The sequence below is a fragment of the Dipteris shenzhenensis genome, chromosome 5, assembly GCF_047967505.1.
Source record: "Dipteris shenzhenensis isolate YYH24624 ecotype China chromosome 5, Dip_SZ_1.0, whole genome shotgun sequence".
NCBI classification, from domain to species: domain Eukaryota; kingdom Viridiplantae; phylum Streptophyta; class Polypodiopsida; order Gleicheniales; family Dipteridaceae; genus Dipteris; species Dipteris shenzhenensis.
In genome coordinates, this window is record NC_141600.1 from 25451579 (window position 1) to 25465258 (window position 13680).

Consider the following 13680-nt stretch of genomic DNA (forward strand, 5'->3'; position numbering starts at 1 on the left):
GGGCAGCCAATCACAATCGATGCTTATCTCTTGTATGACCCCTATAGGCCACCCACCTTTTTTTGCCTAAGTTTTTCGCAATGTGTGAAGTGCATACATGCTCTTCACGGTCCACCTACGATAGTAGCTCTTTACATATCATTTTAGAGGATGGCTACCACCTAGTGTGAATCCAACATAAGGAGCTTTTGAGCTTTTGTTCTTAGGTCGATTATACATTGGTGCCCACCCATTGTAAGGAAGGGGGGCTCACTATGTGGTGTCCATGTGGCGAGGCACAATTAACCACGGCCCTGAGGCACCCATCTTCATGGGATTGCCCACGGCCTGCCCATTGTGTGACACTAGGTTCAAATCCCGCGAGGACCATATCAATAGCCCCTCATCCTTAACCACGTAGGCATTATCACCTTATTGCAATAAATTTAGAGCCTACTGTTCTCGTTGGTGTGCAACCCATGTGCGGCCCATGACTTTTTATGCTTGGGTAGGCATCGGGTGGTTTTTAAGAGGGGTTCCCCACGTTGCTCCCGCTGTTGAAATCTTGGAAGCCCTCTACCGAGTTGGTATTTGTAAAATTGTAGCCCCATGGAGGCTTACCTTTCTCCAACGTCTCATTTAATGAGGCTCAAAGTAGATTTTGTAGGCTGTCACACCCAATCCCATGGCTATCATATTTTTTAGGTCAATGAGAATGCTTGGGCATTGCAAGACTGGGCTAGAACTGCATGGGGTTGTGAGACTTGCCAGCTCGTGGGGTTGGGATAGCCCCACTAGCATACGTGGGGAATCCCTTTGAGGATGGGTTCACATTGGGTGGCGATTGAGAGCAAGACATCCGATGGTTGTTAGGTCACTGGGAAGAGGCCATACTTTGACTCACATGTTGATTAGACGGCTGACTTGTCTGCAATGTGTGGGACAGAGTGGGGACAACCAAGGACGACCATCTCTTCCTTGACCCCAATATGTCGCCCAACTATTTTTGCCTAAGTTGTCTGCAATGCATGCTCTTCATTGGTCCACCTAGGATGGTAGCCCTTCACATATCATTTTGAGGCCTAGTGTGAACTCAATCTCACAAGGACAAAATGGGTACTAAAAGGAAGAGAGGATCATCCACCCTACCTCTTTGAGGTTGGAATTCAGACTGGGATCTAGCAAGAAGTTAGTCATTCTTAGGGATGGCTCTAGCCTTCCCTCCACTCTAGTCTCGTGCTGGCCCCTAATTTGTGTTGCGGTGGTGAGGGCTATTTCGCCGGTTTGCAATCAAATTTGCCTCAGGTAGATGAAGCCCTTGGGTTACACAAATTCAGGTATATCTGCTATCTGCACAAGGACATTAATGGATATGGCCAAGATAGTGCTCTCAATGGATTCTTTGGTTGTTGAATGCCTCTCTGAGGTCACGGGATGACCCTAGCCTAGGTTCCAATCCGTATGGAAGTGGCATGGGGCTTGTTGGCCCTATCTTTTGGCCACCTTTTGTATAAATCTTGTTTTCTTAATACAAGATGGCTTGTTTTTTGGCATGCCAAAGGGAAATCTCTAAGTGTTTGTTTTTGGGTTATTTATCTATGGGGATTGTGCAAGGGGGTTTAAAGGGTTCTTATTACATGCTATTATATGGGGGATATGATGATATGGAGGGGGACATCAGTTCAATGATTCTCTAAGCATGTTTGATTCCCAGACATCTACACCTGGACATAATACTCCTTACAGAAATGGAGCAGCTTATGAAGCTAGAGGGATGTTGCCAAAGGACTCGGTCGACGATGGAATGATCTTCACAGATGCATAATTCAGTCATTTTGAAACACCTTGTGGTTTTGTGAGTGATTGTGCCTTTGCCGAATCAGATACTTGGCATATGAGGGATGGTCAGTAGTCTCGCTGAAATCAAATGGCATGAAGTCATTGAGCCTTAGTAAGAGATATAGCAAGGGAGTCGCCACTATAAAAGAAGAGCTCCTCAGTAGTACCAGAACGCCTTTGATTAGTATAATGACCGTTGTGAATCGTGATAGTATCCGGATGAAAGTTTTCAGCACCCTGCACAAGATTGTATAATTGGTCACTTCGCAATGCATTGTTCTCATATGTTCGTCACACCTTCTAGTGTTCTTCGGTTCCTTTCTTTTCTTTTTGTTTTTGAAGGATTTTTACACATAGCTGAACACTCGGCCAGATTGAAGGTGGACACTCAAGGCGAGCACATAGGGATGCAAGATCTGAATGGCTTTAATAGCTACCTGGCAGTCGAACAAGGAGTTTTTGAAGAGTCTACGCATCTTGCAGCGATGGGTAGTGAGCCACAACAACAAAGGTTCAAAAGCAAAAGCTTCTCTAAAAGGAAGAGACACACATTCCTGAAGAACTCTAGTTGCAAGATTTCTTCAATCACTAGCCCAATCACTGCTGTCTTCCCTGCAAAATGTCAAACTAACAAATCAAGTGGCAGGCTTCGTAAAGCAGCGGTGAAATAAAAGCTCCGACAGAAGGTACAGGTTGGCCTCTTGGGATATCCCGCTACCATCGTTTGCTAGAGAAGATGTGACAATCTCACCCTTAGATTATGGCAACCCTTAAATCCCTTGTGATGTTATCCAAGTTTATCATATCGTTCATTTAAGGTCCTTGCACAATTCGCATAATAAGGATGGTTTCACACACAGCCGTGGACGGCTAGAGGCTAGGCAAGGAGTGTCCGTGCAAGGAATGGGTGCTTGTCCGCAGTTCAATTCACATACGGTCGGATGATAAAACATATATTAATTTAATGTACAAATCATAACACCAATGGTGTGGTGGTTGGCTGGTAAGGATGATGTTTGAATTTGGAGAGGTGAAGGGTCCAAATCTTGTTGAGCGCATTTCATTTGCTTTTGTCAACTGGAGTGCATTTTCGATTGGTTTGGGTCCTGTGGACATACCATGCGGGTGGCCTTGGTCTGCCGGACGTCTTCCCCTTGAAAAGCTCATGAGTCAATTGCCACACCAAATTTATCACCGCCTGTTCGTCGACCTAATGTGTGAAATGGGCCCTCAAAGATCATTTTGGAGGAGACCTCTCTTTTTTGCTTGTCTATGGGCCTGTGTGTGAAACAAGCCTAAGAGAACCCAAAACAAAGGCTACTAAGGCTTTGCCTTTGAGGGGAAGAGAGGAGAAGGAACCAATGCTGAGTATAAAAGGGTCTTTCTTTGAGATCTGGTTTTCGGGGCAATTCCAACAGAACCGAACCGCTCTGTGAGTCTACACAGCCAAAGGCCGAAGCGAGAAAGCCATAGGTAGAGGCATAGAATCATGCACGCTGAGATCATGAGAGAGGGGAAGGAAACCAATGGATAGAGTAAATATAAAAAAGGCAAGTCTTTGAAATGTGGGTTTCCCTAGGAGATGTTTGAAGGATAAAACCCCAAAGCGAGAAAGCAATGGACATAGAAAGGCTGAATAGAAGAAGAAGAAGCAAAGCCAAAGCCAAAGCCAAAGCCATAGCCATAGCCATTCTTCCCATTCTCATTCATCTTTGTTGTTTTTGTGCTCTCCTCGCTTTTTCTCACAATGGGCGTCGCAGGCAACATGGCTGGTAAAGGCGCCAAAGGCCTCTTGATGGGTAAACCATCCCTCGATTCCGACCGTAAGGACAAGAAAAAACCTGTCTCCAGATCTTCCCGCGCTGGCCTCCAGGTTCCCTCTCACCCCACTTTGTTCGCTTGCTTCAATCTGGGATGATCCCCTCCCTGCCTTGCTTGTTTCCGGCGTTGCAATCCTGCTTTTTGAGCCACTTTCGCGCCCATTTTGCTTGTTTGTTATGTGGATATTTGGCATGCACCGTTCGCCGCTGTCTTGGTAGCCGTCGGTTGCTGCACGTGAGCGTGTTTCCGTTTCGGTGACGGATGAGTCCGTTGCCTCGACAAGAATTTGTATTTCAAATGGTAGACACGTTTGCTCACACTACAAGGTGTCGGGTTCTTTCGGGTGCATAAAAGTGTTGCAAGCACGTCAGTTGGATTCGCCACGCGCGAACTTTTGTAGCATCTTCTTACGAAATCTCGAAATTATGGGAGAAGGTTGGCGGGTTTGTGTGGTAGTTCCTTTGCTTTTGTTAATTCTTGAAACATCTCGTGCATCTTTATGCATGGATAGAACATTTAACTCAAAAGAAAGAGAAAATGTATGATCTCTGTTCCGCGTTCAAGGGTGATTTAAATTTCATCTCTCTCCGGAATTGTGAGTTTTCAAGGACGGATAAGTGCTTAAAAGGAGGTTACAGGTAATGTAGCTTAAACGCGTAAATGGTTTTTCGCCGCCTCCGCATTTGCCAGTTGACGTATTTTAGAATTTTCCGCTTGATTTCGTGTAATTCTTGGCTTGACAACTCTCAAGTGCGTAAGAAGAGATGGAAGTAGCATTCCTTAATATTGTCTGCTTTCTTGAAGCCTGTCATCCTTGTGTTCAATCATCTCTCATTTTAGTATCATAGCCCCTCACACCATACGCCACGGAGTACCTGCGCATTGGCGTAAAGTACGCACGTCCGTCCTTACGGATTTGTTAGTATTACATACATAAACCGCCCCAAAACCGAAGTACTTCTTACCAGTTAGTATTTGTAATTAGACTATGGCGATATGTTTTGTACTTTTTAATCGACATGTTCTTGAATCAGGGTTTTAAAGTTTGAATGTCAATCTCTAGGAAATTATTAGAACCTAGAACTTAGAACGTAATTTGCAATATCTAATTGTCAAGTGGTTATATATAAGCCGATTGTCAAGTGTTATCGCCTATATATAATTGTTATTGGGGAGGAATTATAAAAGCAATCGCAGTTACCCAACGTGCCATTTTTTTGTGGTTATGTATGGCACATGTATCAGTAAACGTGACGTACAAAGCGTTTCATAGGGAAGCTGCTACCCTGGAGCATTCACTACGAGTGAAGGTCCTCCTCTGTGAGCTCAAGCAGCTTTAGAAGGATTAAGAAAACTTAGGTGACAGTCTCTTTGACACTCACGTTTAAAGAAACGATATCAACCATGTCCTGGAGAGCTGGCCCAGAATGACCTAGGGAGGGATGGAAGTTCATCTCCGTTGGCCTTGCCAAACCAAAACATGGAAGACAAGCGGCAAAAGATGAATTGCTTCTCCTGTCATGCGGTGCCAGTTTGTCCGCTATTGCTTGGAAGGATTGATGATACCAAAAAGAAGGAAACGACCAACGCAAGGCAACGAATAAATAACGTGGAGTTGATGGCTGTCTGTGAAAGCTTTATGAATCCTTGTAAGCACTTCAGGATGGTGGGCTAAACAGATAATAAATGCTTTTTTCCTTAATGTTTTGAAAAGGAATCTCTCGAAACCCAAATGGCTGCTTCTGCTTGAGTACTAAAGCGTAGCTTTGCTTACTAAGTTATTATTATTATTTTTCCTCTTTTACTCTTAATTCTGTGTAAAGTCGCTTACAACTCTCTTCTTTCCTTTGTTCTTTCGCTTGTTCTATAAAAACTTTTAATTTGTAAGATTGGATATATTCTAGTCTTATGAAGGTAATTTTTCCTTTATGTTATCCCCTTTCATAACGTTGCCTGTGATCGACTTTATTGTATAGTGGGTAAAACGAGTTATTCCTTTAGGTTATTAATCGTCTTTTTGGTTAGTGGACTGGGAGAGATAATGAACATGTTTTTCATGTGTTATACCCTACTCACTTTGCCATGGTTGCCTATATAGGGTGGTGTGCTTAATCATATAAAAAGAAGGTAACTCAGGGTAACTCCCACCTTGAATCACAAGTTGGTGTTAGAGCAAAGCCAAGCCCTCTGAGACAAGAATTCATTAACATAGCAAACCTCCATTTCTTCCACAAGCATGGTCGGTTGAGTCACTTAACAACTCCCTTGAACCTCTTGCATTTGGGTGAATGTTGTTGCCCAACGTAGAGTTGGACTCTCTGTGTGTGTGTGTGTGTGTGTGTGTGTGAGAGAGAGAGAGAGAGAGAGAGAGAGAGAGTTTTTTTGGCACAAGCTTGACCAGACCATGCTTCCAAGCTTAAGGAAGATGTTGATGCTGCCAGGCTACATTAATGAGCTTAAAGATTGGACCCTTCAATTCAGCCCAAAAGGCTACAAAAAATTCAACCGTCAAACCATCCCAGCTAGGGGATTTATGTTTACCCAAATGTTTGAGGGCTTTATCCAATTCAATATATGAAAAAGACACTTCCAGCAATGAAGCTTTTGGCAAAGAAACAATAGGAGAAACAAGATCAATAAATTGCTCCGAGCCAATTCAACCTGAGGAGTAGAAGATGGTTGAGAAAAAAGCAGCTGAAAATGATCCAGACATTGTTTTTCTAGCTGAGATAAAGTCTGGGTCTAAATACCATCTGATTTTCTGACTCTCATGATAGATTGACTTTGTCTATATGCATGTAAATTCCGAAAGAAAGATTTTGAGGAACAGCCCTTATCTAGCATAGGCTTAACTCTAGCCCTTGTCTGCCATTTGGAAAGCTTGCGTTTATCATTAGCATCAATTATGGAAGAAGCACAAGACTGGCTGACTGGAGGCCCATCACTTTGATGCATGTTATATATAAACTTATTGCTAAAATATTGGTTCACCGGATAAAGGATATTCTTCATGATGGACTTCATCCCAGGCAATATGGTTTTGTTCCAAGAAGGAATATACATGATAATATCTCCAAAACTCTCATCGCAATGGAATATGCTAAATATTCAGCTCAAGATGTTTTGGTCATGTAGGTGGATGTGGCAAAGGCATTTGATACCGTATAGTGGGATTATGTCTCTCAAATCATGTCTAGACTTGGTTTTGGGCCAAAGCTAGTTAATGTCATATATTGGCTTTACTCAGATTCCATTGCTCAATGCTTTATAGGGAATCATTTGTCTGAGTCTTGGACTCTGGGACGATCAGTTTGACAGGGATGCCCTCTCAGTGCTTTACTCTATGCTATTGCTTCACATCCTTTGCTTCTTTATATGGATCATCTGGTTGATACTGGACAGCTAGTGGGGCTTCAGATTCTTGGCTCATGACCTTTCATTGCACAGGCTTATGCAGATGATTCTTTCTTCATGCCAAAGAATTGTCCTCTGGAGCTTCGCTTATTGATGGATATCCTTTCTGATTTTGGGTTGGCAGCTGGTCTAAAAATTAATTATCAGAAATCAAAACTCTTGCCTCTCAGGCATTGCGACTGGCATGCTCTCCTTTGGCTAGGCCAGATTATTCATCCTGAAAACATAGTAAGACATTTGGGTTATCCAATTGGCTGGAAAATCAGAAATAAGTAACAAATGTCTTGGGTATTCAACAAAATTCAGGACAAATTAGAATATTGAAAGATCTCTACTTGGCCTTTGCATGTTCGGCTTCGAATTGTCCAGTCCATTGTTTTAGCTTATGTCGAGTTTTACCTGCCTTTATTACATTGGTCATCTCGAGATCTCTCTTCTTTTATGTCTCAAGCCATGGAGATTTTTTCTTCATAAAAAAGCTTTAAGGTTGCTCAAAATGGACCTGCTTTGCTCACTAAGAATGCATGGTGGTTTGAATAATCTAAACATCAAATTTCATGTGTTGGCAAGAAAGATCACTATGCTTAAGGCTTTTTTTCAGCAAAAGCAGCCATGGTCTATTATGTTGGCATTTTTGTGTGGCCAGATGCGCACAAATGCTTATGGCCATTGGCTAGTTGATCCATCGGAAGTAGAGTACTTGGCAAGTTTCAAGGTAAAATACCTGGTTGTCCATTTTCTACTGCCTTGATTCAGGATTGGAAGCAGGTGCTCTCTTGCATCAAATGGTCTCCCCATCCTGCATCTATAGCTTCATCGCTTCGAATGGAAAGCCTTCACTGGAGTGCTGTTTTTTACTCTCCTCTTGCTGTACAACAACCAATCAGAGCTTACAATCTCATGAAGTTGGGCATCCGGTTCATTGATGATGTGGTAGATACTCAAGGGCATATTCTCTCTCTTTTGGCAGCATGTCAACACTACAATCTTGGGATGCATCATAGACCCATATGGAAAGTTATTGCAGATCTCTTACTCCCTTTGGTTCCGATTCCAACATTGGAAGTAAGAGACAGGCTTCAAGATTGGCATCTTCAGTCTTCAAGTTGAGGATTATCCTCTCAGCCTTTGAATCTATTGACTTCCATACAGGCTTATCGATTGATATTCATCATGGAAATTCTCTTTGGCATCTAAATAAGTCTTTAACTTGGTGGAAAGGAAAATTGAAATTGAGATGGAAGTTGAAAATGCCATTGAAGCAGAGACTCTTTCTCTGGAGATGTATTGTTGGTATTTTTCCAGTGGGAGTGAAATTGGCTCAAAGAAGGATTGCCTCTCCTCTTTGTCCAAGATGTCATCATACTCCTGAGAGTAATAAGCACTTATTGTGGTTTTGTTCATATTCCAGAGACCTTCTGGACAAGATCTCCTATTTTTTCTCTCTCAAATTTCCAGCACACAGGTTCTCGAGGTTTTTCTTGATGTTTGGTAGATTATCAGCTTCTTTGTCACAGTATTCTCTTTTCTTTCATTGGATCAGATACTGGGCCTTATGGACCCTCTGGCTACAGCGAAATCATGCATTTATGAATTCATCTCTTCAGCACCCTTATGAGTTCTTTCGGGCCTCATTGCGGTAGTCCTTGTATGATGCCTTGCATGAGGAAGATTTGGATGTTTCTTGCATTCAGCTTTTCTTTTACTGTTTCTGATGGATAGGGCATTGGCTCTTTCTCGAGTACTGCCCTGTTGTAAAATGGATGTTTCATAATATAATGTTCTTAGTTTCACAAAAAAAAAAGGTGTGTGTAAGAGAGAGAGAGAGAGAGAGAGAGAGAGAGAGAGCTGCATGCATGTGGGGGGCGGCAGGGGGTGTAAGGAGGGATGGGTGTGATGTAGGTTTTGTCATTTAAGCGGTCATTCTCTCTTTCTTGAGCAAGGTGCCTTGTTATGAAGTGGACTCAAGAAGGTATGAATAGAGACAAAAGCTTGAAGGGATATTTATGGATGCTTGCAAGGCATCCAAGGATATCCTTCAAATAAAACGAGTCCAATCAAACCTTAAAAGGCTTTTAGACTGAAAAGTTCTAATACTACTTGGCATCTATTTGATCACACTTTATCAATGATCGTGAGTTCAAAAGAATTGGATGAAAGGGTTGACTGCATCTCTTGAATCAAGGCCACCAAGGTAATTTGAAAGCTAGTCAAGCTCTCTATGTTCATAGGGTCTAACAATAGTTTCTCGGATGTGCCCTTTGAACATCCTTGTCAAAGGTAACACCTTCAAGGAGCATTGTCCTACACCTTGAGGGTGATACTATTTTAGGTGCAAGGTCTTTTAAATTGCAAGTGCACATTGAGGCTGATATTGTTGAGGCCAACACTCTACAAGTTGAGGCTGATCTTGTTGAGGCCAACACTCTACAAGTTGATGTTTTTATGACATAGAAGATTGAACAAGCTACTCCAAAGGATCGTGATATAATCTATCCAAGAGAGAAAGTTATGCAATGAGAAATTTATTTTCAAAGAAAAGAGAGAATTCAAGCTTATGTTTCAAACTGATGGAAAAGGGCATCTCTTCATGAGTTCTACTGGGCAAGAACAACAAACACAAAAAAGAGAAGCCACATGCTTTTGCTCGAGCTCACAAAGCAACGCTTTAAGAGAAACCCAACAAAGCATGCATTGTTAATATATTTTGGTCAATTACAAAATCAACATTGTTTGAAGCACTTATAATCTGATGTCACCACACATGCCTGTCCTTGGGACTAGTATGAAAGCTGTGCGATATAAGGGACCCTTTACTAACGAAGAAATCTTATGCTCAATAGTTGATGACCATATTTGTGTACATATCCTAGGTTATTTTGGTCATTTGCCTTTCTTGATTGCAATCCTTCACGTTTTGGATGCCATCTTTTCATCTAAGCTGAAGTTCTACAAAGCTCGATTCCCATGGTGAAGTTTGTAACCACATTTGGGAAAATAAGAAGGTCAAGAAATGTCTTCGCTCACATCTCCTGTTGGCAACCAAAAGTATGTTACCACTCCACAACTTGTGGACTGGTGTTGTACAAAAGTGGACTGGTCCATATGTAAGCAGCCTGGAGGGTGGTCTACCTATAGCAAATACTGAGAAAAACCAAACGCTGCCACACTCTCCTGGCTGTTGGACTAATTGGAGAGAATGGGGTGCAAGGGCCGCTTTTATAGAGGAATGGCAAGTTCCCCCCGCCCCCCCCCCCCTTTGGCCTTCTCTTGAAGTTTTATCGACCCTGCCCTAACTGCTGACCGGACACAGCCACCAAATGCTGGCTGACCAGTTCTAGTACAAAGCTAAATCCTAGGCGGCCATAGGTGGTGTTGATTATGTCGTATTCCAGGCCCTGATCTGGGCTTATAGTGTGCTTATATAAGGCCACACCCAGGCCATTGAATCCATCCCTATGTGGGCTCAATTCGCATTGGCACCAAACATTCCGTACAGGGACATCTATGCACAGCCCCTGCACTGCTTTCTGCCCATATGACAAATTATATGCACCCCAAACTACCAAGATGTCTAGTTCCCTCCTCATATGGGGGCTCATAAGTGGGGCATTGACCCTATATTCTGACAGATCAGCAAATCCACGACCTTGGAAGAAGCTCAGCTCAGCCCTGAATGGCCACATTGGAATCAGCACTTCTGGACAAGATCACTTTGATTTATTTGAATTATGCTTGGTAGCTTGTGAGCCTTCCTCGAAACCAAAGGGCAATTGGCTGCAAGTAAATTGTTGGATGGTCTAGCTATCCTAAAAGCAATGATACAGTCAAGACGAAAGCATCCAAAGTGCAACAATTCATTATTACATTACTTCATAGGGATACAAGAAAAACCCATGACGGGGTGCAACACTGAACTCGGCTTTTTCACAAGAAACATATGTGGATGATGTGCTTGGTCATTTTGAGATGGCTGATGCGACACCTACACGAATTTCTCCTTGACCCAAATGTTTAATTGACTCATGCGATGGGTCTCTCCACTAATGCCTAACAAGTACATGCAACAAATCCTCTATCAAATCTGATCGGTTCCCTCATACTTGATTATCTTTACACAGCCCGGCATTGGCGACTCTCTTACCAAGCTCAGCCAGCTTTCTATAAAACAGGAAGGACAGTGGCAAGCAGTCAAAAGACCTTCAAGGCAATGCAGATTACTGGCTGGTATCCTCCTTGCTCCAAGCATAGAGCAGATGGAGAGGAGACGTTGATGATGTAAAGTCGACATTTCTATAAAACAGGAAGGACAGTGGCAAGCAGCCAAAAGATCTTCAAGGCAATGCAGATTACTGGCTGGCATCCTCCTTGCTCCAAGCATAGAGCAGATGGAGAGGAGACGTTGATGATATAAAGTTGACATTTGGATATATCCCTTTTGCTGGAGATGGAGTAATCAGTTGATACTATTTGATGACACAAAGTTTGACATCTGCATATGTCCCTTTTGCTTGGAGATGGGGCAATCAGTGAGGTTTCACACTAACAAAACTCAGTTGATCTTATCCTCTAATGAGACAGATTATATGAGTGTGTGCCTTTCATTAAAGTAACATGATACACTTATGCATGAATTGGAATTTGTGGGCACGAACAGTGTTCTTCACAATGACAAGCGATGACGTATCTTCATATCGAAAATGGCAGGTTGCGACAAAAGATCAAGCATTTTGACATTCAATATCGCTTCGTAAGGGAATTCGTGTAACGGGGAGGCATTGGCTTAGTTCGTTCCTCGAAGGTTGTGTTTCAATGTTGCATTTGGATCGAGGGAGGGTTTGACAATGATGATCCAGAGTTCAGACAAGTGCTAAGAGGGAGGTTGCTTCTAATAGGTTTTTTCACATGTCTCTGATGAGGTAGTGCATTTGTCAGTTTAGCCTTTCTCAGTGTGTCTCAGGTTCTTCCGCTTGGTTTTGCAGAGGTTTGATATAAATTCTTGGCTTGACACCTGTAAGATGTTTATTCGGAAATGCATTAGGTTTCTGAAGCTATGGTTCTTTTCTTAAATCACCTTTTGTTTTCTTCAATAGTCTCTAGTTTTAGAATCACAAGCTTGTGGATAATGTGTAGGTTGGGGGTTTGTATACCCCTTGACTTTGTTAAGGCCATTTTTTGTCTCTTGCTTAATCCAAATAAAGAATCATTTGCTTGTGGTAAACTGAATCATTTGCTTGTGGTTTTCCACCAACTTGTTTCAAATTCAACAAATTGACTGCCAACAAATGTGGATTGTTTGTATCCAGGATTATTTGGATGAAAGTTGTAGTCAAATGGTCCTGATATTTGTTGTTTCAAGGAATCTTGGTCCTTTGCATGGGAGTTTTAAATTAAGTTTGGTTTGATATCCTGCAGTTTCCTGTTGGTCGTATCCACCGCTTCTTGAAGTCATGTGTTGCTGCAAATGGGAGAGTAGGAGCAACGGCCGCAGTGTATTCAGCAGCTATCTTGGAATATCTAACTGCTGAGGTACTGGAACTGGCTGGCAATGCAAGCAAGGATTTGAAAGTCAAGCGAATCACTCCTCGTCATCTACAGCTCGCTATTAGAGGAGACGAGGAGCTCGACACATTAATCAAGGGTACCATTGCAGGGGGTGGTGTTATTCCTCACATTCACAAGTCCCTCATCAACAAGTCCTCCAAGAAAGACTGAGTCTATGAACCAAAATTTCATCGTTACTGTTTACGTTTTTCTCAGTTTAAAGAGCAGAAAATCCAAGGGCTTTCAATTGTGTCTGAGGTTATGAGGGACTTCTGGGCTGGTCATGTTGAGGACTGATTTACAGTGAGCAGAAAGGCTAAATTTGAATACTTGGTCATCAGAAAGACTCAATTTCAATAGTTACATGAACTTTTACACGCTAGTTTGTCTTCCTTGTTAGATACTCGTCACACAATGAGGTAACGCCATGTCTAGGACTAGAAGCTTCAGCCTGGGTGAACTATTTGTGACAGCAATTTGGAACCCGCAAGGCTTGTTGAAAGTTTATGGCATCAAGCATACAAGACTATACGTGACCAAGAAATCCGTTACCTCTTGGTGAGACAGCTCATGGCTTTTGCATAGGCATGGAATGATTGCTTGCAGATTGTCTTTCATCTTACTTTTCAGCCTATGCAGAGATGTTTCTGGATTGGGGTGAAAGCGACGCGTGTTAACTTTTCCTTGATTGTTGAGTCTGAAGTGGTGATGGGTCTTTTGGCCTTCTAAGCACAACTGCTTGCATCCAAAGAAGCAAAGTTTCAGGCCCTTTGCACATAATTTTAATTTGTGGTCTGGATGGGGCCTTCTTGGTGATTCTGCTGGAGTCTTGTTGTATTGAGATGCCCTTTTGGATTTAGACATCTTGCGTGTCATGGAAATTGGATGTTTGTCTAGTCAAAGTCCCTTTGGTCTGCATCTGAAAAACTGAAGGAATGTAAGAAAGTGGTATACCTGAGATGCACCGGAAATAAAGGCTAGGAGTTATGTAGTTTCACTCATGTTTGATACCTGGGCAGGCAATCTAAATGTCAGTTTCTTTTTGATCGGTTGCAACTAAAGTTGTGCTTGTCCTCTAATGTG

The 13680-nt window shown here is 42.4% G+C and overlaps 1 protein-coding gene across 1 annotated transcript; it reads left to right on the top strand.

Moving 5' to 3' along the window:
* Positions 1-3427: 3427 nt before the first annotated feature.
* LOC147901793 (putative histone H2A variant 3) lies at positions 3428-13415 on the top strand. The gene is made up of 2 exons (XM_087374505.1): positions 3428-3691; positions 12469-13415. Exons 1-2 carry the CDS (start codon positions 3566-3568, stop codon positions 12766-12768), a joined length of 426 nt encoding a protein of 141 aa, XP_087230631.1. The 5' UTR covers positions 3428-3565; the 3' UTR covers positions 12769-13415.
* The last annotated feature ends 265 nt before the right edge of the window (positions 13416-13680 follow it).

Excerpts from the sequence above, each read along its gene's own strand:
- LOC147901793 (XM_087374505.1), top strand. The coding sequence starts at position 3,566 with ATGGGCGTCGCAGGCAACATGGCTGGTAAAGGCGCCAAAGGCCTCTTG. Across the intron at positions 3,692-12,468 it reads CTTCCCGCGCTGGCCTCCAG|TTTCCTGTTGGTCGTATCCA; the intron begins GTTCCCTCTCAC and ends GATATCCTGCAG.